The sequence below is a fragment of the Entelurus aequoreus genome, linkage group LG21 (genome assembly GCF_033978785.1).
Source record: "Entelurus aequoreus isolate RoL-2023_Sb linkage group LG21, RoL_Eaeq_v1.1, whole genome shotgun sequence".
In the NCBI taxonomy this organism is placed as follows: domain Eukaryota; kingdom Metazoa; phylum Chordata; class Actinopteri; order Syngnathiformes; family Syngnathidae; genus Entelurus; species Entelurus aequoreus.
Genome location: NC_084751.1, coordinates 28985042 through 29012949, shown reverse-complemented (window position 1 = coordinate 29012949; position 27908 = coordinate 28985042). Strand labels below are relative to the sequence as shown.

At 37.8% G+C, this 27908-nt stretch overlaps 2 protein-coding genes across 2 annotated transcripts in view; one reads left to right on the top strand and one right to left on the bottom strand.

Moving 5' to 3' along the window:
- dcc (DCC netrin 1 receptor) overlaps positions 1-27372 on the bottom strand; it is a 563221-nt gene extending 535849 nt beyond the window's left edge. Inside the window, exon 1 of the mRNA XM_062031404.1 lies at positions 26979-27372. Coding sequence (XP_061887388.1) covers positions 26979-27372 — 394 coding nt within the window. The remainder of the gene's footprint in view (positions 1-26978) is intronic.
- LOC133638586 (uncharacterized protein K02A2.6-like) lies at positions 290-3419 on the top strand. The gene has a single exon (XM_062031365.1). It carries the CDS (start codon positions 299-301, stop codon positions 3110-3112), a length of 2814 nt encoding a protein of 937 aa, XP_061887349.1. The 5' UTR covers positions 290-298; the 3' UTR covers positions 3113-3419.
- Positions 27373-27908: the final 536 nt, after the last annotated feature.

The following is a 27908-nucleotide window of genomic DNA, read 5'->3' as shown; positions in this document are numbered from 1 at the left end:
TGAAAAGCTGAAAGCTCACATTCTTTTGCATGTTATTGGAGAAGATGCTTTGGACATATATAATAGCTTTCAGCTGGATGAAGCTAATTTGACTCTGGAACAGCTAATGACAAAGTTTGAAGAATACTTTGTGCCTCGTCAAAACGTGACATTTGAGAGGTATAAGTTTTTCACACATGACCAAAAGCAAGGAGTACCTTTTGATCAGTACATGGCAGAGCTTCACACGCTAAGCAAAACATGTGAATTTGACACTCTGAGAGACTCACTAGTGAGAGATAGGATTGTTTGTGGTACAATGGATAATGCACTGAGAGAAAGACTGCTTCGAGAAACTGGGCTTACGTTAGATAAGTGTGTCAGTATGTGTAGAGCAGCTGAGACCACCAGAGCTCAAGCAAAAGAGCTACGGAGAGGTGAAACAACAGTGCATGCCATACATAAAGAACAATGGAAAAATAAAATGTGTACCAAACAAAAGGATCAAAAAGACAAATCCATGGAATTTAAATGTGGTAAATGTGGAGGCAGCCACAAGCCGAAATATTGTCCTGCATATGGAAAAACATGTAACAACTGTGGAAGGAGCAATCACTATGCAAAGTGTTGCAAAGCAGCTTCAAGAAAGAAAGTTCACACAGTTGAAGAAGATGATGATAAGGAGGAGTTTATTGTCAATGTGGTGCAAGCATGCACAATTGAAAAAGAAGAATGGATTGTTCCAATTACAGTGAATCAGACAACAATACCATTCAAGTTAGATACAGGTGCTCACGTAAACCTGCTATCTTTGGAAGATTACAAAACACTGACTGTAAAGAGCAAAATCCATCCAGTAAAAACCAAAGTAAGTGGATACACTGGAGAACGAGTTCCTGTTAAAGGCGGATGTATTGCAACTTTTAAACACAAGGGTCGACAAATGAGAGCACAGCTACTGATCGTGGATATGAGTGTACAACCAATCCTGGGACTCAGTGCATGCACCAAGCTCAATCTTGTCAAAAGAGTGTTTGTGGTGACATCTCAAGAAACTACAAATGCTCAGGACACACTCATGGAAGAGTATAAGGACTGCTTTCAAGGACTTGGATGTCTACCTGGACTACATAAAATATGTGTAGATAAAAATGTGTTTCCTGTTGTGCACCCGTGCAGGAAAGTCCCATTTGCTCTGCGTGAAAAACTGAAAGATGAACTAGCGCGAATGGAAAAGTTGGGAGTCATTAAAAGAATAGATGAGCCAACTGAATGGGTCAGCTCGCTGGTTGTTGTGCAAAAGAAAACAGGTGCCCTAAGAATATGCTTGGATCCAAGAGACCTAAATAAAGCAATCAGAAGAGAGCATTTCAAGTTACCAACCAGGGAAGAGATCATGGCACAATTTGCTGGAGCAAAATGGTTCAGCAAATTAGATGCTTCATCAGGTTTCTGGCAGATGAAGCTTGGCGAGGAGAGTTCAAGACTGTGCACATTTAACACCCCGGAGGGCAGGTACAGGTTTCTTCGTCTACCATACGGCATCTTGTCAGCGCCTGAAGTATATCATAAGACCATTCATATGATTTTTGAGCACATACCCGGAGTTGAGACAATGATGGATGATATCATAGTGTGGGGCTCAACCCGAAAAGAACACGACGAAAGACTGAGACAAGTGCTAGACAAGACAAGGGAGGTGAACCTGAAACTTAACAAAGAAAAATGTGAGTTTGGAGTGAAGTCACTTACCTTTGTGGGAGATGTTGTGAGTGAAGAGGGCGTGAAGCCAGACCCGAGAAAAACTTCAGCAATCAACAACATGGAAAGGCCAACCAACAAAGATGAGGTCAGACGTTTCCTGGGGATGGTCACCTATCTTGCCAAGTTTGTCCCACAACTGTCAACACAGTCAGCACCTCTCAGGAGTCTTCTTGAACAAAAGAATGAATGGATATGGTCCCACGAGCAAGAACAATGTTTTCTGAAACTGAAAGAGACTCTTACACAGGAGCCCGTGTTAAAGTTTTATGACCCCGAGAAGAGCACCAGGATCTCGGCAGATGCATCGCAGTACGGCCTGGGAGCAGTGCTACTGCAGCAACATGAAGAGCAGTGGCTACCTGTCGCCTATGCTTCCAGAGCACTGACAAGTGCAGAGACCAGGTATGCTCAAATTGAAAAAGAACTGTTAGCAAGTTTGTATGCATGTGAGCGTTTCCATCAATATGTATATGGACAGATGTTTCAAGTGGAAACCGATCATAAACCGTTGGTGTCTATCATGAACAAACCGTTGAATGATTGTCCAGTACGAATACAGCGCATGCTAATTCGACTGCAAAAATATGACGTGCACATGATATATACACAAGGAAAATATATGTACACAGCCGACACATTGTCTAGAGCAGTGGACAAGAGAGAACTTGCAGACAGTGATAATAGCACAGAGATACAGGCATATGTAGATATGGTAGTGACATCTTTGCCGGTGACTGCAGACAGAACAGAACAAATACGGAAAGAGACTATTGCTGATGAAACTATGAAAGAACTCAAGAGCACAGTACAGAATGGATGGCCTGACAACAAAAAGGATTGCCCCTTGAAAATACAAGACTACTGGAATTGTAGAGCTGAGCTTACAGTGGTGGATGACATAGTGCTAAAAGGGAGCAAATTTGTTATTCCGTACTCACTGCGCAAACAGATGCTCGAAAAGATACACGAAGGCCACCTCGGTGAAGTCAAGTGTAAAAGGAGGGCTAGAGAAGTAATGTTCTGGCCAAGGATCAATCAGGATATTAGCCAAACAACAGCGTCATGTGGAGTTTGCCGAACTTACAGGCCAAAACAACAAGCGGAGCCACTGATGACTCATCCAGTGCCCCACAGACCTTACTACAAAGTAGGAACGGATCTTCAACTACAGCTGACTGAAGGCAACATTGCAGCTCAGGAGAAGGCTCAACAGGACTCAGCTGGACCTGCAGAACTTGCTGACACGGAGCCTGACCTTGCTGACCAAGGACTGACAGCAGCGTCCGCGTCACCTGCTGTTGAGAGACTGTCCAACTCTAGACCGAAGAGACATGTTCAGCCACCAAAGAGGCTGATTGAGACTTGTTAAGGATTCTGAGGTCTTGAGAGTTTAAAAAAAAAAAAAAAAAAAAAAAGTGTTGACATAACTGTTTATGTGTCTTTGTTGAAAGAGATGTCTATAAAGAGAAAATTATATGATTGCAAATGTGGTTACAATGCTAAACAAAAAAAAATAACACTTTGTTGAGTTAAACACTATTTCTTTATAGGGGGGAAGATGTGATGTTATGTTCCAGGTAATATAAGAACTACACTACCCAGCATGCAACGGGAGTTATGAGCATGCGCGGTAGCCAGAGATGTGGTGGTGTATGTGGCGATGCCGGGAGCTAGAATGTTGTGATGAGCACGCTTTATGAGTAAACGTTTAGAACTCAGCCAACACGCCTCGTCTGGATTATTTACAAAAAGACAGACAACACAGTCACCCAAATATTTACTTGAGTAAAAGTAAAAAGTATGTTGTGAAAAAACTACTCAAGTACTGAGTAACTGATGAGTAACATACACACACATCAGATGTGCATAAATAAATATAAATTATATACTGTAAATATCAATGTATGTATATATATGTGTGTATATATATATATATATATATATATATATATATATATATATATATATATATATATATATATATATATATATATATATATATATATACACACATATATATACATACATTGATATTTACAGTATATAATTTATATTTATTTATATATATATATATATATATATATATATATATATAATTTATATTTATTTATATATATATATATATATATATATATATATAATATATATATATATATATATATATATATATATATATATACACACATATATATTCATACATTGATATTTACAGTATATAATTTATATTTATTTATTTTGCCGTTTTTGTTTACATGTTAAAGGTGTTTTAATGAATATACATGCATGTTTAACATATAGATTCCTTTCTTTCATGAAGACAAGAATATAAGTTGGTGTATTACCTGATTCTGATGACTTGCATTGATTGGAATCAGACAGTAGTGCTGATAACGTCCACGTTTTCAAATGGAGGAGAAAAAAAGTTCCTCCTTTCTGTCTAATACCACATGAAAGTGGTTGGTTTTTGGCATCCTATTTGTCCAGCTTCCATATTTGTTTTTATACACTTTACAAGAAATCCATTGGCGGCAAACTCCGTAGCTTGCTAGCTTGTTTGCGCTGGCTTTCGGAGACTCTTATTTTGTAAGCGCAGGCGCGATGGAGCAGCACTTTTTTTGTGAAGACAGGAACTGTGCGGTCAGGTTAGTCTTTAGGCTTTTGACGGGATGTACGGTTGAAATAAAAAAGTGTCTTTTTTCCTTCACACTTTTGATTGATTGATTGAAACTTTTATTAGTAGATTGCACAGTACAGTACATATTCCTTACAATTGACCACTAAATGGTAACACCCCAATAAGTTTTTCAACTTGTTTAAGTCAGGTCATGTGACCGCCCGGCTCTGTTTGATTGGTCCAACGTCACCAGTGACTGCATTTGATTGGTGGAACGGAGTCAAACGTCACCGGTGACTGCATTTGATTGGTGGAACGGAGTGAAACGTCACCAGTGACTGTATTTGGTGAAACGCAGGCACTTTAAAGGTCTGTCTGACAGACCAAAACAAACAAAGCGTGCATTAACAGATCGATAAAAATTAGTAGCGAGTAGCGAGCTGAATGTAGATAAAAGTAGCTGAGTAAAAGTAGCGGAGTAAAAGTAGCGGAGTAAAAGTAGCGGAGAAAAAGTAGCGGAGTAAAAGTAGCGTTTCTTCTCTATAAATAGACTCAAGTAAAAGTAAAAGTATGTTGCATTAAAACTACTCTTAGAAGTACAATTTATCCCAAAAGTTACTCAAGTAGATGTAACAGAGTAAATGTAGCGCGTTACTACCCACCTCTGCATAATACTGCAAAACAAATAATATGTCTCCTAATAGGTGCCGTTTTGAGGTCCTTATTCACACACCATAATAAAACCCGTATGTTGAGGGACAGTATGTCTGACTTCAGTAGCCGTAATGCTCCGCGTTCCATCATGCGGTGTGGATTCGTAGTTTACCAAAATCGTACTAAAACATTTGAACAGATTTTTGAACGCCGTGTGAAATGTTCTATATTCCCAATGAGACATCAAGTTATGGTGTTGCTTGCTTATGGGTACTTGCTCGTGTCATTTATTGAACGGGCGTCAACTTGCAGTCTGCACATACATCTTATGTGTGACAGCCCACTACTGGTCACACTTATCATTACACTATGTACCAAATAAAATTGCTTCGAGGTCGGTAAGCCCAACCAGCATTATTAGGTACATTAGGCGCACCAGGGTATAAGGTGCACTGTCAATTTTTAAAAACATTAAAGGATTTTAAGTGCGCCTTATAGTCCAAAAAATATGGTAGTTAACTACATACTAAATGTGCTAGTGTACACATTATTTTGGGATATGTTGTGATGAATTGCATGTGTTAACGCGTTAATATTGTGTTTTCCAGTTCATACCTACAAACTAGTTGTTTCTGAAAAAAACATCAGTGAACCTATAATAGCGTATATATTTTTTCTGTCGCAGTATCAGTTGCACACTAATTATTGTTCGCTTTCAAAAGAGCCCAAAGCCAGGCCTTTACTGGAAAGGCAGGCTTTACAACTACAGTCTTTGGGTATAATATGTTTAAGCGTTTTAGGAAATTTAAAAAAAGCAAGCATGAGAAGATGTTAAACACCTTCAGTATTAGTGATTGAGTGCACAACGTGAATTTTGACAGACGGGTATTGTTTATAATCCCCTAAAGCTTTCTCTAACTAATGAGCCACTCTGTGTACTTGACTTTCACGCATGCTGATGAGTTGAATGTTGAGTCAATTAATTATGGATGATCAAACAAGTACTGTAAATTACTGTAGTGTCAATATGTTTCTTAAAAATTTACTTACACAAAAAGGTTAAAACCTGCTTGTAATGCTGCTTGCTATCAATTTCTCTCTTTTGTGGAAGTTATTGTACTTATGTTTTGATGGCAGCAAGGACATAAAGCCACTGTGACAACACCTAGAAAGGAGGCGACATGGAATACTGATGTGAATTCAGATTGTGTGTCTTATGTAAGTTGTGCAGCTGTCTGTTCATGTGTGGATCATAGCGCTGCCCGCAGCTGCACTAACGCACACAAAGTAAAGCACGTGCCCATGAGGACACTACGTCGTCTTACATTTTCAATTAACCGTTTGACCACAAGTACTACACGTTTAATCTACAACCTTAAAACAAATGTCTTATCCCCGACAAAAGTACGCTGCCAGCTGACACATTAGCTGACTTGTAAAAAAGGCAACTTTCTGGGTAATTATTTGATCTGTTGCTTTGCAGGTAGCACAAATACTTAGATAACACATACAGTGCAGAAGAACACAGGTATTCCATTCGCTGCTGATTTACATCTTACTAAATTCAACACATTAGTGTTATTCTATTTGCTTGAAGTTACCGTTTTTTTCTAAATATAAGGCGCACTTAAAATTAGTTATGTAATAAATAAATGATAAATGGGTTATAATTGTATAGCGCTTTTCTACCTTCAAGGTACTCAAAGCGCTTTGACAGTATTTCCACATTCACCCATTCACACACACATTCACACACTGATGGCGGGAGCTGCCATGCAAGGCGCTAACCAGCAGCCATCAGGAGCAAGGGTGAAGTGTCTTGCCCAACGGACGTGACTAGGATGGTAGAAGGTGGGGATTGAACCCCAGTAACCAGCAACCCTCCTGATTGCTGGCACGGCCACTCTACCAACTTCGCCACGCCGTCCCTTAGTAATTAGTAGTAGTAGTAGTTGTATTTTTCCTAAACATATCAACTGTGCGCCTTATAACATGGTGCGCCTTGTGTATTAATTATTTCTAGTTGTGCAGACCTCGAACGAGTTTTATATGGTACATAGTGTATGGATAAGTGTGACCAGTAGATGTCAGTCTCACATAAGATATACAGTCGCGATCTAAAGTTTACATACACTTGTAAAGAACGTAATGTCATGGCTGTCTTGAGTTTCCAATATCTTCTACAACTCTTATTTTTTTGTGATAGAGTGATTGGAGCACATACTTGTTGGTCACAAAAAACATTAATGAAGTTTGGTTCTTTTATGAATTTATTATGGGTCTACTGAAAATGTCACCAAATCTGCTGGGTCAAAAGTATACATACAGCAATGCTAATATTTGGTTACATGTCCCTTGGCAAGTTTCACTGCAATAAGGCACTTTTGGTAGTCATCCACAGGCTTCTGGCAAGCTTCTGAAAAAGGAGGATTACCTCCAAATTCTTCGGGACAACCTAAAAGTATCAGCCTGGAGGTTGGGTCTTGGGCACAGTTGGGTGTTCCAACAGGACAATGACCCCAAACACACGTCAAAAGTGGTCAAGGAATGGCTAAATCAGGCTAGAATGAAGGTTTTAGAATGGCCTTTCCAAAGTCCTGACTTAAACGTGTGTATAATGCTGAAGAAACAAGTCCATGTCAGAAAACCAACAAATTTAGCTGAACTGCACCAATTTTGTCAAGAGGAGTGGTCAAAAATTCAACCAGAAGCTTGCAAGGAGCTTGTGGATAGCTACCAAAAGCGCCTTATTGCAGTGAAACTTGCCAAGGGACATGTAACCAAATATTAACATTGCTGTATCTATACTTATGACCCAGCAGATTTGGTCACATTTTCAGTAGACCCATAATAAATTCATAAAAGAACCAAACTTCATGAATGTTTTTTGTGATTATAAAGTATGTGCTCCAATCACTCTATCACAAAAAAATAAGAGTTGTAGAAGGTATTGAAAACTCAAGACAGCCATGACATTATGTTCTTTACAAGTGTATGTAAACTTTTGATCGTGACTGTACGTGTGTACTGCAGGTCGAATGAAGCCTTTTCATTTAATGACTCCAAAAAGTAAGACTAAAACTTTGACGTTTCATTGAGAACATATAACATTACACACGGCGCTCAAAAATCCGTCAGAATGTTTTAGTATGACTTTGGTAAGCTACGAATCTGCACCGCTTGATTATCGGAGCCTTACGGCTACCATAGTCAGCTGTGCCAGTATTATTACGATGTGTGTATAAGGACTGCAAAATGGCACCTGTTAGGAGACATAATATATGGCGTTTTGTTTCGACCTATTATGCAAAACCAACTTTTCTTACCCGTTGGTTCCCGCTGTTGTCTATTTGGGAGCTGCATAAGTCGCAAAAATGGGGGCGTGTCCGCAATTATAGTTTGCACCGTAGTCATTAAGCTCCTTCTTTTTATTATCCTCTTGTTGTGGGGCATTCATCCTCAGCTGTTGCCATTTGTAATATAAGGTAGAGTTTAGTTCTTTCTTAATCTGTCTGTAGATTAGCTATGGAAGCGCTATTAACTACAACAAAAGATCACGGGGAGAAGACCCTGTGGAGGTGGAGCCACCTAAATAAAACCTGCCCAACATACGGCGCATCCTGAAGAGACTGTCAGAAAACGCCAAATCATATCATAGTCTGTAAAACGTAATCTATGCAAAATGCTGACCAAAGAACCACAAATACATGTTATGTAGACCACAATGAAGTCTTTTAAAGGCCTACTGAAATGACATTTTCGTATTTAAACGGGGATAGCAGGTCCATTCTATGTGTCATACATCATTTCGCGATATTGCCATATTTTTGCTGAAAGGATTTAGTAGAGAACATCAACGATAAAGTTCACAACTTTTGGTCTCGCTGATAAAAAAGCCTTGCCTGTACCGGAAGTAGCGTGACGTCACAGGTTGTGGAGCGCCTCACATCTGCAAATTGTTTACAATCATTCCCACCAGCAGCGAGAGCGATTCGGACCGAGAAAGCGACGATTACCCCATTAATTTGAGCGAGGATGAAAGATTCGTGGATGAGGAAAGTGAGAGTGAAGGATTAGAGTGCAGTGCAGGACGTAACTTAGGTACAAGGGCTCATTGGATTCCACACTTTCTCCTTTTTCTATTGTGGATCATGGATTTGTATTTTAGACCACCTCGGATACTATATCCTCTTGAAAATGAGAGTCGAGAATGCAAAATGGACATTCACAGTGACTCAGCCAAGCACTTTAGCTTTGGAGCTAACGTGATAGCATCGTGCTTAACTGCGGATAGAAACAGAAGAAACATGCCCCTGACTGGAAGGATAGACCGAAGATCAACAATACTACTATTACTTCTACTCTCAGGAGACACTGAACTAAACCCTGGACCTGTAACCACACGGTTAATGCTGTCCCCCCTGGCGAAGCCTAGCAATGCTGTTGCTAACGACGCCATTGAAGCTAAATTAGCTACGGGACCTCGACAGAGCTATGCTAAAAACATTAGCTCTCCACCTACGCCAGCCCTCATCTGCTCATCACCACCCGTGCTCACCTGCGTTCCAGCGATCGACGGCGCGACGGAGGACTTCACCACGATCATCGGTGTGGTCGGCGGCCCGGAGACGGAGGAAGTCAACCCAGACACCGGTGAGGACAGCGGCGCGGCGGCGGACGGCGTTGTGTTGCTGTAGCCAGCCGCTAATACACCGATCCCACCTACAGCTTTCTTCTTTGCTGTCTTCATTGTTCATTAAACAAATTGCAAAAGATTCACCAACACAGATGTCCAGAATACTGTGGAATTTTGCGATGAAAACAGACGACTTAAACTGGCCACCGTGCTGTTCCAAAATGTCTGCTACAATCCGTGACGTCACGCGCAAACGTCATCATACCGAGACGTTTTCAGCCGGATATTTCCCGGGAAATTTAAAATTGCACTTTATAAGTTAACCCGGCCGTATTGGCATGTGTTGCAATGTTAAGATTTCATCATTGATATATAAACTATCAGACTGCGTGGTCGGTAGTAGTGTGTTTCAGTAGGCCTTTAAACGTATTATAACACATCATAATATGACCCTTTTAACGCACCTTCTAATCCGGTGTGCCTTTTGTATATACATAGACCTGAATACACCCGTTCACCGGCAGTGCAATTTATAATCCAATGGGCTGTCGTCCGAAAAATACGGTACGCACATTCTTATTGGTATTCATCCAGCTTTTGAACATGCACAGTGAGGCACAAGTGCATTAAGTTGTTAATTAATAATGAGGCGGACTTGGCCATTACACCTTTTTTGGCTGTGGTTTTTTGGCAATAATGGACGATGGAATTTTTCAAAAACTTGTGAATGTCATTGAAATCATATAAAAAGACTGAATTGGAAAAGGCTTTTTTTACTTAAATAAATGAAATAATAGGGCCATATGCATATACAATTAGGGGTCCTCATTACTGATAGGATAGGATACGATTATAGAAGCCTTGAGTATAGGCCAATACCGGTTTGATCAAGTACAATGACGAAAATAGTGAACAATGGTAGGTATAAAAAACAGAAACTATTTATTGTTAACTGTCTGGAATTGACTTATGATTTATAAGATCCAGATGTAGTAAGTGATTGACATGTTTGTTACTGGATACTTTCTAATATTCTAATACACTTCTGCCTCAGACTTTGTATGTGTAAGTAATGTGCAATGTGCAACTATAATTATTTGATACTTGTTTATATTGACAAATGTCTTGTTTTAGACTGCAATATTGCTCAATTAAAGAAACGTATTACGTATGTCTTACTTGTGTCTTATTGCTCGCTTTGCTGTTGTGTAGTTGCTAGCTCCTAGTAACCTACCATGTTTACCTTTTGTAAATGGCTTGACTAAACAACAAGAAAATACCAACCTTTTGTGCGTACTTGAAGACAATTAGATGTAAACTGGCTGTCCAGCTTTGCACAGGTAAACGCGTTGCAAGACTGCTTATGTCAGAGATTTTCGATTCAACTTGATATAATCTGTTTTTTTTGTTAATATTGGTCCAATTTCCAATATAAATAATAATAGTGAGATAGGGGGAGAGAAGATGACTCTTTTGTCCTATCAGTAAAATGTTGCTGTATTTTCGCCATAATTTTTGTTTTGTTACTCCATTATACATGACTTTTCCTAAGACGTTTTTTATGTTAAACTTTAACATTTCAATGTTCAATTCTTTCACAGGTATAAAATACACTGGCCGTTATTCGACTATACTCAAAGGCCATACAGGACGTATACTTGTAAGTCCTTCATTTTTCAAAGGGCATAAAAAACTTTCTTTTTTTTTTTACATTTTAACATGCCATGTTTTTTGTTTTTTTTTAATCTTACCTCATTTTTCATTCACTATAAATTTGCATGACGTGAGTTATTGTATTAATTTAAAGCCGTGACATTATTTGATCAAAAGGCCTTCTGTAAAAAAATTAAAAACACTTCATGTGTGATCTTTTTATTTAGGATTGGTTTATTGAGAAATTTAAGCAAAGAAAAAAATACTTCAAAATGTTTTACACCCTCCAAAACCTAAGGACTTTTTTGTCTTGTTTGGCTTAGAACAGGGGTCGGCAACCTTTACCACTCAAAGAGCCATTTTGGCAAGTTTCACAAATTAAAGAAAGTAATGGGAGCCACAAAAAAATTTAAAATGAAAAACACCGCATACAAAGCTTAAATGCTTTGTGCTATGTTAACCAGGGGTCTCCGTCACACGCACCAGCACGCACTTTAATGTGGAAATTTGATGTTATACTTACCAATCCTCTCATTTATCCCGGGAGACTCCCGAATATCAGAGCGTGATGACACTGTAATTGGCACCCTCTGCGGTCTGCCCTAGCAGTGTATCTGCTCGACCATATGTAGAATGCAGCTTCAGTTTGCTCACGTAATTGACAGCAAGGCTACTACCTCAGCAGCCACACATCTTACACTGACGGTACCAATACCCAGAATCTCATGCAGCCCTAACTCTTCCGCTCAACCAACGCACGGAAGGGGGGGGGGGGGGGGGGTTGATGTGTGGAGGGATTTGGTGGTAGCGGGGTGTATAATGTAGACCGGAAGAGTTAGGGCTGCATGGGATTCTGGGTAATGGTTGTGTTGTGTTTATGTTGTGTTACGGTGGGATGTTCTCCAGAAATGTATTTTTCATTCTTTTTTGGTGTGGGTTCACAGTGTGGCGCATATTTGTAACGTAACAATGTTAAAGTTGTTTGATATGGCTACCGTCAGTGTAAGCTGTGTGGCTGATGAGTAAGTATGCTTTGCTGTCCCCTATGTGTGCAAGGAATAACAACATGCGGCTGGACTGGCATGCTATATGTAAATGCTATAGAGGACAATTACTGCAGTGCAATTAGGGCACGCCCTTTATTTAGTAATTAGAGTGTAAATAGGATAATTTTTTCCCTGGGAGTAATCTATGAGAGACACTGAGATCCATAAGTCTCCTGGGAAAATCGGGGGGGTCGGCATGTATGTAGCTGAGCCGCATCAGAGTGGTCAAGGAGCCGCATGCGGCTCCGGAGCCGCGGGTTGCCGACCCCTGGCTTAGAATATGATTAAAATCAATTGTCCCCAAATACTCTTTTCATTCAAACCTCTACACCACATTGGGCAAGAACAAAAAAGCTGAAATTAGGGACAATAATGTAGACCTACACAAGACTAGAATGGACTCCAAGGGCATGAACAAGAATCGTGTTGAGAAATAGAGCACTATTGGTGCAATATTACAAAAATGTTAAATCGCTAGCAACTGGACTCACAGTGATGGCTGCACACTTTAATAATCCATTCAATACATCACAATATTCCCTGGGTAATACTTTGTCCCACTCTTATTCAGAGCCCATGTTCCAATGTTTACTTCAGTGTGAAGCGGGACATATGATCACACAGAATCAAGAGCAGTGCGGCAAAGAAAATTGGGAGGTTGGTGGGAGAAAAAGGGTCAAAGCAGCACTAGAAAGGAGACGAAGACATGAAAGGATGGATAGAGGAACACTCGGGGGGGGTGGAAAAGAAGTATCAAGGAGAGGCTTAAGAAGCTGGAGCTGAACAAGCTGAACATGGCTTCACTTCTTACATGCATAGTCCAACCTCCAACCGTCTATGACAGGGATTGTCTTTTGCATCCTTGTTTGACAAACACACCGAAATAAACCAGACAGGTAATACATACAAATCACCGCAGCACAGGGATTTTGAACCCAAGTTGATTTGAATATCCCATTAGGAACAATTATTATTATTATAAGTATTAACATTATTATAGCAATAAGCTTAATTACCAAATGTGATAATTCAATGTGAATGCAAAATCATTTTACTCACTTGCATGTGGCAGCAGTAAAACCGTAAATATTTCTTACAAGCATTTATTTAGGTATATATATTTATCCAAACAATTATCCGAACATTCTTTCTAAATTAGTATTGGCGAAACTGAACAGTTCCTACTCAGTCGTCTCAACGTTACGTTTGTCAGAAAGCAATATCCTGCGGAAGTAGACACAGCAGTGGAGGATCGGGGGGAATGTTGTCCCAACATTCAGCTGTAGAGTGTTCACTACATGTATCTAATTCCCAATTTGCAGTAATCTGCGTTTTCATTCTACAGCTGCTAATTGAATTTTTAAGCCTCTAATTAGCATTTTGCCTCGTAATCTGTTATTCATTGCCATGGTTGCTTCCGTCAGTTTTTTTTTTAATGTAATTAATTGAGTCCTCTCACAGATTTACGATAGTAGTTTTAATGTCGGTCTCTTCTTTTTTTGATTTATTAAGGCTATTATTTTCGGGCCTATTAAAAACATAAAACATGATGTTATAAACCAGCAAATTATTGTACATAGAATAGATCAGTACAATAAGTAAAAAGTGAAAAGTTAAAGTACCCATGATTGTCACACACACTGCATTTGACCCATCACCCTTGGTCACACCCTGGGAGGTGAGGGAAGCAATTCCAACCCTTGATGCTGAGTATCAAGCAGGGAGGTAATGGGTCCCATTTTTAGAGTCTTTGTTATGACTCGGCCGGGGTTTGAACTCACGACCTACCGATCTCAGGGAACTGAGATCCCAGGAGACTGTGTAAAACACAAAATAAGGTAGAGATACATGTTATTATTGCACATTGTCCATGTTATTTATGTTTCAGTCTTTGAGAAATCCATCTGGTTATGAACACCAGTCACCCTTTTGCAAACATGTTTTAATTTGATTGACTTCTTTGAAGCATATATGCTAGTAGCATGTATGCTGTTAGCATGAATGTTAGCAGCAGGTCTTCTTCATGCTTTGTTAGCATAGTAGGTTTTCCTGGGAATTATTAGCAGATCAATTTTGTTCCATGTTGGTTCTGAGCAGTGTTCGGAAAAATTACTTTTAAAAAGTTATTAATTATAGTATAATATTGTTACTTTACCAAACAAGTAATTGAATAACTAAAGGAATGACTCTTTAATAAATGCAATTAATTACTAGGGAAAGTAATTATCTGGCATACGCAGTTGAAAGACATTTCATGAGAGCAGTGTGTATGTGTGTGTGTGTGTCTTTAAAAGGCGGTGCCTTTTGCCAAGTGATGTGTGATGTCAGCGAGAGCGCACTCATAGCGGCATTTTAGCTTATGTGTGTATTAACTTGGCAGCAGTCGTTTGCCGGGAGAGTGACAGCAGCTCTGTTGAATCTTTTCACTGGATTGTGTTACCTCTGGTTAATGAAGAGATTGAATTTGCTTCAGTGGCTGTCATATCTTCTTCTCTACAAACGGGATATTGTAAGACTGCAAGCTTGTCACTTAAATCATTGATGTGTTCTTCATTATTACCACGTCGTTGTAGTAAGACTCTGTGTGTGTGTGTATGTGTGTGTGTGTGTTCTTGTATGTCTACCCTTCTTGAGACATCAACAAGGAAAAGTACCTTCCATATGAGGACCGGTGAACAAGTTAGAACCAAAATCATGGTCCCAATACGGTAAACCATTGCATCTAATAAAGAATGTCTCATTTGCACCCCTGGTGGTGAAATCTATCAAAATAAGGGTGGTCCCTACAAGGAGGGATTTTTCAAATTGACTGTGTGTCGGTTTTTTAAAGTGCTCCCCCTCTGGACAACATACGAAATAACAAGTGTGTGTAAAAATGTGAAGTACTCCCCCTCAGGCCAACATATGTAATAACAAGTGTGTGTAAGAAATTGAAATGTGCCCCCTTCGGCCAAAATGTATTAAAACAATAAAATAAATATGTATATAAAGACATACTGTAATAACTATGTAAATAATGAAGATTAAAAACCAATTACATACAAAAAAAATGAATAAAAATGACTAAAAGCCTACTTTTTTTATATTTGTATAGTATGTATATATTATTAATGTTGTAAATACAAATCTTTATATATCTAGAAAGGGTGGTCCTAAAGAGGTAGGCATTTTTCGGAGGTCTCAAGAAGGTAACAAATACAAGAATGTGTGTGTGTGCGTGTGTGTGTGTGTGTGTGTGTGTGTGTGTGTGTGTGTGTGTGTGAGTGTGTGTGTGTGTGTGTGTGTGTGTGTGTGTGTGTGTGTGTGTGTGTGTGTGCGTGCGTGTGTGTGTGTACTTGGCTTGTCTTTGCTGTGTGATGTTGCCTCTTTCTTTTTTGATATCAAGTTCATTTTAGTGTGGTGCTGGTTGTTACTTTCACTCATAAAAAGATATCTACTGCATTGAACTTGCTGTGCTTCTAACACTGCCATGTTGACATACAACCACATCAAAAGCAGCGTGCCATGTTGCATCAAGCGTATCGGTAACGGCAATGCAACGTACACAAATGTAATTAATTAGATTACTCATTACTAGTAAACATTTGTAACGCCGTTTTTACAAATACTGGATAGTAGCTCTGTTTTATAAAATGTGTCTGGATGTCAAACGTCGTAATTGTCCAATTTTGTTAGCCAGCAAATATTGGATTTTGATTGTCCGAGTTCCAAATAACTTGCACTGCTGGCCACATGTCTGATGAAGTGTTAATAAATGTGAACTTTATTTTCACATTTGGTGATGTACCTGCAGATCCCAAATACACATCAGCAGGTACCAGAAGGTAAGAAAAGTTGTTTTTGCATAATATTGCGAAACAAAACACCAGATAATATCTGCTAATAAGAGCCATTTTGTGGTCCTTATACACACACCATAATAATACCCGTATGTGTAAGCACAGTACGCCTGACTACGTAATGCTCCGACAATCCATCAAGCGGTGCGGCTTCATTCTTCTTCTTTTGACAGATTTTTGAGTGCCGTGTGTAATGTTTTATATTCTCAATGGAACATTTAAAGTTCTGGTGTTGTTTATTGGCACCATCTTGCAGTCTATACATATCTCTTATGTGTGATTGCCATCTACTGGTCACACTTATCATTACACCATGTACCAAATAAAATAGCTTCGAGGTCGGTAAGCACAACCAGAATTATTCTGTACATTAGGCGCAATGGTTATAAGGCACAATGTCAATTTTTGAGAAAATGAAATCATTTTAAGTGCGGTAAAATACGGTACTTCTTTGCAAAAGTTTTATTATTGCCATAGTCCTATTTTTGCCTCTCCCAATCAAATAATGTGTACAACATTCATTAAAAATGAGCTAGGTCATCACAAGTATTTTTGTTTTTTTATGACCGTTTTTTTTTGTTAATTTGGAATTTATGTCAAAAGTATTTTTTTTATACATAAAAAGGACACTTTCAAATATAATCATGTTTCGGCCTGTAGCCTCACCGACTCTTATAAACGGGCCATTAAAGTTTACCCACAACAGTTGGGGACTTAAAGAATGGTATGCAGATTGTTTAAATATCCACGCAAGTAAAACAAAATAAAAATATTGAAGGTATTTTATGAAGTTTTCTACCCTGTCCAAACTCTCACCATTAGAATTAAAAATCATGTATTTTGTTCTTAACAAAATGCAGGCATTGTTTACTTCCTTAACTTTACGTCTTTGTTTGGAGGCAGACGGTAGAAACACATGCACACGCAAAAGAGAGCCGACTGTACTGTGAGCACTCTTCCACAGTGACATTTCACAAACTCATATAAAAAGCAACAGAAATAATCCAAAATAATCTATGAAGTTCAATCAATCAAAAAGGATGCATTATTTATTGCAGGGGTGTCTACAACTTTTCCAATGAGGGCCACTCACTTAAAAATCAAAGGAATGCATGGGCTATTTTGATATTTTTTCCTATAAACATTTTTTTGTGTGTTTTCCTTTTTAAATGGCTAATAACAAATTCCCCTATGGACACCCCTGATTTACTGTAATCAATGAGATCGCTCCCCCATGCTGTCATGTTAATAAGATAAGATACAGTAAACCATTGTTTACCGCTGTTAATTGGTTTACGGCTAGACTGTAATAAATGAATTTCCACGATCCGTGTCTTTCTCGCCATCTCCGGGTCTAAGTTAAATGTCAAAGTTGACCAATTTCTCAGTTTATGGCCACAACCTTATACCATCCAGGTCAGAGGCATGATTTATAATCTAGAATTAACTTTAACCAACTCAGGTGATAGAGCAGCTCACCGGCTCAATACTGTATGTCAATAGCAGCATAACCGCCAGTGATTAATGCGCTGCTAAAAGTAGTTTGTTAACCTTAGTACTCATAACAATATCGCTAAAACTTAGTTAATATCAAGGTCATGGGACGTAAATAGAGTATTCTTGCCGGTTTTTGGATGTTTTTTTAGATGGCTTTATGACCACAATAGACACAATGATGTAATGACACACATTACCTCTATTGGTAGCATTTTTTTAGAGTTAGAATGCTTAAAAGTAAAAAAAAACAAGTAAAAAAAAAAAACGTGTATGCTTTTCTTTCATAGGGATTGTGATTAATATGTAAAATAAATAAAAAAATACATAAAACAAGTTCAAGTTAAAGTCCCAACGATAGTCACACACACACTAGGGGTGGTGAAATTATCCTTCCGCATGTTCACCCCCTGGGAGGTGAGGGGAGCAAGTTGCCTCTAAATTAAAGATATTAAAGCTATAATCATTCATATATATATATATATATATATATATATATATATATATATATATATATATATATATATATATATATATATATATATACTGTACATATATATATATATATATATATATATACTGTACATATATATATATATATATATATATATATATATATATATATATATATATATATATATATATACACCAGTGACGTGCGGTGAGGTTCATGGCTGGTGAGGCACTGACTTCATCACAGTCAGATTTGCAAACATATGAACCCTAAAGAGTATCTTATTCACCATTTGATTGGCAGCAGTTAACGGATTATGTTTAATATATATACATAGATGTATATATATATACCGTATATTACCAAATAAACGCCCTTGGGAAAATAACCGCCCATGTCCTAATAGCCGCCCGGGGTCTGACCCAATTTTGTGAATTAACCGCCTCTTCCTAATAACCGCCTATGTCCAAATAGCCGCCCATGGGCTGTTATTTGCATAATTTAGATTAAAATACTACTGGGGTTGCGTTTGCTGCAGTATTATTGTTTTGATGGTTTTATAGAGCAGTGGTTCTCAACCTTTTTTCAGTGATGTACCCCCTGTGAACCTTTTTTTAATTCAAGTACCCCCTAATCAGAGCAAAGCATATTTGGTTGAAAAAAAGAGATAAAGAAGTAAAATACAGCACTATGTCATCAGTTTCTGATTTATTAAATTGTATAACAGTGCAAAATATTGCTCATTTGTAGTGGTCTTTCTTGAACTATTTGGAAAAAAAGATATAAAAATAACTAAAAACTTGTTGAAAAATAAACAAGTGATTCAATTATAAATAAAGATTTCTACACACAACTTAAAGTGCCCTCTTTGGGGATTGTAATAGAGATCCATCTGGATTCATGAACTTAAATCTAAACATTTCTTCACAAAACAAGTAATCTTTAACATCAATATTTATGGAACATGTCCACAAAAAATCTAGCTGTCAACACTGAATATTGCATTGTTGCATTTCTTTTCACAGATCTTTTTGACAGACATTTTAGTGAGAAACCTGAGCTTGTGCTTCACTGAGTTTATGAACTTACATTCATATTTTGTTGAAGTATTATTCAATAAATATATTTATAAAGGATTTTTGAATTGTTGCTATTTTTAGAATATTTAAAAAAAAATCTCACGTACCCCTTGGCATACCTTCAAGTACCCCCAGGGGTACGCGTACCCCCATTTGAAAACCACTGTTATAGAGTACTTGGTACCATAATTTTATTTTTCCTGTATGCTGCTTTATTTAAAACTTGTAGTACTGTAGCCTTTATTTTATTTAGTGTAAGTGACAGTATTATTGTTCTGTTTTGATTGTGGGTTTTTTACTTGAGTACTTGGTACCATAATTTTATTTTTCCCAGTAGGCTGCTTTATTTAAAAAGTTTATTTATTTTTAGTATTGGTATTCTATTTGACAATTGTTGCACTACTGCCATGTTGAGGCCTTGTTGATCTCTTGTCTTTTGATAGCCTACCTCATGTTGATCTCTTGTTTTTTGTTTGTATGTTTACAATAGCTTTTACATTTAAAGTTTTTTCTACGAAAAAAAAAATACTGGACAGTAGCCATTGTAACCAAATAATGGCCTGGTGCAGGCTGGTGCAAAAATAAATAAAAGCCTTGTGCAAATAACCGCCTGCTTTTTTTAAATGCCTGTCTCCAAAATCGATTTTGTGAAATAAACGCCCGGGCTACTATTTGGTAATATACGGTGTATATATATATATATATATATATATATATATATATATATATATATATATATATATATATATATATATATATATATATATATATATATATATATATATATATATATATATATATATATATTTTATATATACATATATATAAATTGATTTTGTGAAATAAACGCCCGGGCTACTATTTGGTAATATACGGTATACATATATATATATATATATATATATATATATATATATATATATATATATATATATATATATATATATATATATATATATTATATATATATATATATATATATATATATATATATATATATATATATATATATATATATATATATATATATATATATATATACCAGTGACGTGCAGTCACTAGAGGCAGGTGAGGCGGGGCCTCACCTGCCATCATGGAAAGAAAAAAATTGTAAAAAGAAAACAAATTAATTAAATTGTTATATGTATCCAGTGATTATACTATAAAAATATTTTCCATTTAACTTCACCAGTTTTAGATTAATTTTATTCAACTAAAGCCCACACTTAAACTTTCCACGTGCAAGATTGAATATATTGTAACCTATTTTTATGGGCTTTCCTCTTTGTGATGTTAATTCCTGTTACACGCTGTTATACACAGTGTTGGGACTAACGCGTTACAAAGTAACGCGTTACTGTAACGCCGTTAGTTTCGGTGGTAACTAGTAATGTAACGCGTTATTTTTTTATATTCAGTAACTCAGTTACCGTTACTGCATGATGCGTTACTGCGTTATTTTACGTTATTTTTTATGTAGTATCGGCTAGAAACTATGTGACGATAAGCGCTCACTTTATCACAGCAGACTGGCAGATGAGAAGACACGCCCCCTCTACGAGAGTCACCTTGCGCAGGTACTGACACAAAATTCAAATAATTGCAGTGAATGAGGCAGGACTGGGACCACAGGTAGGTGCTTTGCACATGTAGTGAATTTGGCATCACAGAAGGGAATCTCAGTCAATAGGATGGATCAGGAAGGAGGTTTCCTAGCACAACAGCTGCTCATGTGCTTAAGACAAAGCAAGAAATGTTAAAGCTGCCTACTCATAAAGCTCATACATGATGTCCCAACGAAGTGGAACTCCACTTATGATATGTTGCAGCAGCAGGCCGCTATATACTCTGCATCTGAAGGCAAATGTCAAAGACATCATCAACCTGTCTGATGATGTGAGAGTGGCAGAGGAGGTCCTCCAGGTGCTTAAACCCCTCAAAAGTGTTACATCTCTACTGAGCACTGAAACTTCACCATCTGTGTCAATGATCCTGCCACTGAAAACAAGGATTCTACAATCCATGGCTCCAAGTGTGGAAGACAGCAGCATCACTCCAGATGTCAGGCTTTATTTCACTATCTATGTTTCAAGGAAGATGATGTGCCTTCTTATGTTGCACTTTAACTTGTTTTTTATTAATGGTCATTGGTCCAAGTTTAAAGAAAGGAGAAATGCCTTTTTATGTTGCACTGTTTTTCATCAATTATGTTAAAATGAAAATAAAAATGCATGTCAAGTTGATCAACAGATTGTATTATTCTCCAGTGCAATAACAGTACTTTTCACAGTAACGCATTACTTTTTGATGTAAGTAACTGAGTTAGTAACTGAGTTACTTTTGAAATTAAGTAACTAGTAATTGTAACTAGTTACTGGTTTTCAGTAACTAACCCAACACTGGGTATACAGTATATGCCTTGCGCTCTTATTTTGAAGGCGCTAAGAGCGGAAGTGATGACACGGAGTGGAGCGGAGGTTTTTGAAAGAAGGTAAATAAAGTGATCCTCGTGTAAACTGGAGCCTCCGTGTTTATTATTTTGTAGTTTCATACAGTATATGCGACATTTATAAACCCTCGGTTACACTATTTAAAAAAGTTATTTATTAAGAAGCCAAAACGTGCAAAAACAATAATGTTCATGTTGGAGGAGTTGTGAATAACCGCAGGGCCACAACATTAGGTACACCTGCAGAGTGCAGCACGGATTTCCTATTTCATTCATTCACAACTCCTCCAACACGAACATTATTGTTTTTGCACTTTTTGGCTTCTTATTAAATAACTTTTTTAAATAGATTAAATCTTGCACGTGGAAAGTTTAAGTGTGGGCTTTAGTTGATATAACACTCCCGTCAGGGGGAGCATTCTACGACGGGAGTGCATTAATCCAGCACAACAGCGGGGCATGGACTTCATTTATAAGTAAAGGTAAGACCATAATAACGTTTTTTTTTTTATTAAATATACTTTTTTGTGTGCTACAGTTTGTATGTGTAAAGTTAAAGTTAAGTTAAAGTACCAATGATTGTCACACACACACTAGGTGTGGTGAAATTTGTCCTCTGCATTTGACCCATTCCCTTGTTCACCTCCTGGGAGGTGAGGGGAGCAGTGGGCAGCAGCGACGCCATGCCCGGGAATAATTTTTGGTGATTTAACCCCCAATTCCAACCCTTGATACTGAGTGCCAAGCAGGGAAGAATGCTGGTATGAGCTGTTAAACATAATCCGTTAACTGCTGCCAATCAAATGGTGAATAAGATACTCTTTAGGGTTCATATGTTTGCAAATCTGACTGTGATGAAGTCAGTGCCTCACCAGGCATGAACCTCACCGCAGGTCACTGATATATACACATATATATATATATATATATATATATATATATATATATATATATATATATATATATATATATATATATATATATATATATATATATATATATATATATATATATATATATATATACACACACATAAATATATATATATATAAATATATTTTATTTATTTATTTTTAATTTTTTTCACACTAACATAAATATATATATATATGATTTATAACACCAAAATACTTAACATTTTTGCGAGTAAATACATATGATCAAAATAGTATCAATCTCACAGAGATTCCAGAGCCATTTTGAAGGATAATGATCCATGACGTAAAGGTAGGAACCACAGATCCCTTACCCATGAACAACACATACTACGTTTCCATGCACTAAATTAGTCTGATTTCTCAAATTGTTCTTTTTTTTGTATTTTCACACCTATGTGTGAAGTCCAAGTGTCCAAGCTCTCTCTCTAATGCGACTATTGGTCATACACAGTATGCCTCGCGTACACTGGGGGACGCTTATTTCCTTTTTGCGCGGTTCATTTGTTTCTTTTTTGGTTGACCTATGATGTCACACTCGGCGTCTGTGGCCATTAACAAGTTAACAGCCTAGCTCTGTTGTGATTTCCGCTGTAATATTGGCACAGATTATAAATATTATGTTTCTAATGGCTATGCTGATGTTAAATAGTAGACAGCATCAAGAAGTGATCTGGGATTGCGTGGCGAACATGACGCTACTATCAAGAATGTATTGGAGCAGATGCAGGTCCAAAGGACTTCTTCATTACAATTGTTGCTGTTTTTATTGAATGGTATCTGCTTCCGGGTTATATGCCGTACTTTGAGACTGGCGCATGCACGACACGAAGGGTCCCCTCGGTCGTAAACACTCCCTCGAGAGATCTGGTTTTCAATCGCATTATCCAGGTGTGTTAGTCCGACTTTTCAAAAACCGATCGGATTAAAGTGTTTCCATGGGCTCTAGAGGGCTCATTTAGAGCCAAATTATTTGAGAAATCGGACTAATTTAGTGCATGAACAGAGCAGACATTGTGAGAGCCAACGATTATTTCGGTAAAAAATATGATCAGAACCTTACATTTTTTAGCCTGAATATAAGTGGTATGAGCTACAAGTTTCAGATCCTGTGTGCAAAATAGATCCTGCTTTAGTGAAACACTGTAACATTGTGTAGCAGTGTTGTTAAGTGCTAAACAAGAGAAATAGGCTACAAACATAATAAAACGATCACTTACTGTACAATGCCTGCTCTCTCTGGGATGACAACTGATAGGATGCTCTTATTTCCCGTATTGATTAATAATTAATCATAATGACACAACGGGTTAAAAAGAAAAGTTGCAGCCGCAAATTACATTTTTGTTTCTTTCTCTCCATCTCCGGGTATAAATTGAATGTCACAGATGAACAACTTTTTGATTCATGGCTAAATCCTCCTATTATCCAAATGAGAGGCATGATTTATAATCCAGAATACATTTGACAAGCTGAGACGCGATCTGCACAGCAGCAGCAGCAGGAAACTCGCGGGCTAGTATGTTAAAAAAAGCAGCATAAGCTAGTTACGTCTCCGTGACCAATGCGCCACTAAAAAATAGTTTGTCAGAGAGAGATTGATACAACCCTGCTTTCCAACCACCGGAACTGACCAAAACAACCATTAAAAATATGTCCTACCATTTAACAGACTCGGCGAAGCAGCCCGACCGCAGCGCCATGAGTGCGAAACATCCACACAACAGACACTAATCCATGAAAATATAATAAGAAGTTCCTTAATGGTCTGCCCAACGTGTTTCAATTTGTTTTTTTCTTCTGACTGGACAGGCGAGCTTAAGCCTTGCTCACCCAGTTTTATACAGACGTCTGTTGCTGTCAACTCTGACTTTCTGGTTTGTCACTCAAAGTTGCCTGTGTGCAACATAAACCATTTCCTAGTTTTCGATTTTCAAAGCAGACAATGCATTGGTCCCCAAGGTAAATGCTGTACATTATAATTACTATATTTTACAAATATTGTACTGATGTTCAAAGAATATTTATCTAAAAAAAAAAAGGTTTTCTTCTTCAAAGGCATGTTACATGTTAAAACTGTGGTGTTTTGGGGTGCCAAGCACCGTCATAAAAAACTATTGCGCTCGTAATTGCAATACCTCTGTATTAGGATATCAAGCAACGACCGAATAGAAATACAACAATTTAACATTTCTGAGTACTGATTTTGTGATTTGAGGAAAAGTGCCCACAACATTGGACTTTAGGCATCGCTGGCTAAATTTAACTGGTTTGCATTGCTGCAACTTTGTTTTTGAAAATACTTCACTCGCTGTGACTATTAGGTTGTAGTTAAAATGTAAGTTTGATTGTCTTAGAAGTAGTAAAGCAGTAAGCCCCAGCGTTGACCAAGGCCGTGGGTGTATACACACAGTATATAACACGTAAAACACTTGCAGTAAGGCAGAAAAAACAGGCAAACACGTGCACGCAACACAATGTAAGGATGATAAATAACTCATTCTAATTGTTGATCAGAGACAGGTGAGTCCCCTGATGACTAAACACAGGCAGGTGTGTAGGCCAGCACTCAAAACAGGAAGTGGCAACATACAGTAGGAGAGAGAGAGTGCCAGAATGGAAAAAAACCAAACCTAGAGAAAAACAACACAAAACACATATAAGGAAATAATGACAAAAGTCTAAAACTGTCATGTGGGATCATGACAGATGTGGTTCAAAAAAGTTATTTTGGACGTCAGGAGACTCAATGTTTTTGCAATACATTTGCCAGTATAGTATTAGTATGTGTTAAAATATACCGTATTTTCCGGACTATAAGGCACACTTAAAATCTTTTATTTTCTTCAAAACTCAACAGTGCGCCTTACAACCCGGTGCGCCTAATGTAAAGAATACGTTTGGTTGAGCTTACCCACCTCGAAGCTATTTTATTTGGTGCATGGTGTAATTATAAGTGTGACCAGTAAATGCCAGTCACACATAAGAGATAAGTGTAGGCTGCAATATAATGGCAGTCATACACAAGAGATAAGTGTAGACTGCAATATGACTCAAGTAAACAACACCAACATTTTATATGTTCCATTGAAAATATAGAACATTACACACGGCGCTCAAAAATCCATCAAAACAAAGTACAAAGCTGCACCGCTTGATGTGCTTCAACATACCAGTATTTTTATGGTGTGTGTATAAGGTAAGACATATTATCTCGTGTTTTGTTTCGCAATATTATGCAAAAGCAACGTTTCTTACCTTTGGTACCTGCTGATCTGTATTTGGGATCTGCATAAATCCTGAAAAATTGCGCGCGTCCACCATGGTAGTCCGTGGCGACACTGTAGTCGATAAGCTTCTTCTTTTTCACTATCTTCTTGTTATGGGACATTCATCCTCCGCTGTTGCCATTTCTAATATAAAGTAGAGTAAAGTTCCTACTTATGTCTGTCAGTAAACTCGCCATGAAAGCGCTAATACATACCGATGTAGTGAGTTTACATTATTCACCAAAGGAACTTTAGTTATTAGAGAGTTCCGGTCGGACGGTTTTTCACAGAACACATTGTTGTTTCCGGATGAGGAGATGGTGCTCCGTTATTGATTTAAATAAAGTCTGAATGTCTATAAAACAGTTAGCTCCATCTTTTGACACTTCTTCCACACCCGTCCTTGCACGCTACACCGCTATAACAAAGATGACGGGGAGAAGACGCTGCCGAAGGTGAGCCACGTAAATAAGACCGCCCACAAAAAGGCGCATCCTGAAGCGATTGTCAGAAAGCGGCTTGAAGATGATCTGTAAAACATAATCTATGCAACAGTTTGAACAAAGAACCACCATTACATGTTATGTAGACCATAAGGAAGTGTTTTCAATTTAGAAAAAAAAAAAAGACTCCTTTAATGCGCCCTATATTCCGGTGCGCCTTATATATGAAAAAATATCAAAAACTAGACCATTCATCGGCAGTGCGCCTTGTAATCCGGTGCGCCCTATGGCCCGGAAAATATGGTAGTTAAAAGACAATTCCATTTTGTTATTTTTTGTTTTAGCTCTTCAAAATATATTTAGTCAATTCACTCGTGCTGTCCATCGCAGTGCAAATGTCACCAAGTCCCTGAACAATGAATTTTAATGCCTTGATTAATAAAAACAATGAAGTATGTTATTGAATTTTGTGCGGGGAAATATAGATGACTTCTTTGTGATCTCGTGCAATATAAAAATAAAATAACATGACCTTCTGGAAGGGAACTAATCTAAATATAGGGTAATTAGTAAAATTGTATTTTATGTATTTTTAGGCTGTTCGACTTCAACTGACGTCATCTGCCACACCTTGAAAACATTTTAAATGTTTATGAAAATATGATCTTACCTGCCACGGTGACTTTAGCGATCCGGCTCACAATACTTCCAAGGCCATCCAGTGTGGCAAGGCACTGGTACTCCCCTTCATCAGGACGGTGGTGCCGTGAGTGTACAATATTCTCAACCAGCAGCGATCCATTGGACAGCTCCTGCCGCCGATCATCCACCAAGGCACTGAGTAGCACGCCATCCTTCCGCCATGTGATGGTGGGGCTTCCGGTCGCCATGTCTGAGTGGGCTCGGCAGTCGAGCTGCAGCACGCCACCTCGCACCGTCACAGTGTCCTGAGGCTCCTGGGTGAATGTAAAGTCCACAAAACGTCCAGGACTTAATGAGGAAGATGATGACGAGGAGCCCTCATACCCTGCAGGAAGGAGGAAGAGCAGATGAGAGGCATGCATATTATTATATCTATGAATATTTATTTTTATCAAAATAAAAACACAAAAATGGGTAAATATTGGTATCACTTCGAAACGTAGTAAATGCAAGGCCACTCACATTATTGCCGATTCTAACAACAATATCAACAAAATGTTTTTATTTTACTGCGAACAATTGTTTCGGCGAAATAAAGTCAATGGTGCAAAAATTTGTAAACAAACTTCAGTGTCGAACAACATTTCCGTTGGACTTTGTAAACAATGTGTTAATATAATAACATGAACACAATTAAACACACATTTGTGTGAAAATAAACAGAAGAGTACTAAAGAAAATAGATCTCATACACTAGTATCGATGTGATACTTGGACTAGTAACAAGGGGGTATCAATATCGATATTTGTATGGATTAGCAAAGTAGGGCCACATGGGACCCGTTTGGCAATGAGTGCTCGGATCTGACAAAAGGAGTTTCATTCTCACAGAGCAGTTAAGAGTATCGGCGGATTTCGATGCAAAAGTATGTCCTAAGCCGATTGATGCCTTTCAATG

Excerpts from the sequence above, each read along its gene's own strand:
- LOC133638586 (XM_062031365.1), top strand. The coding sequence starts at position 299 with ATGGATAATGCACTGAGAGAAAGACTGCTTCGAGAAACTGGGCTTACG.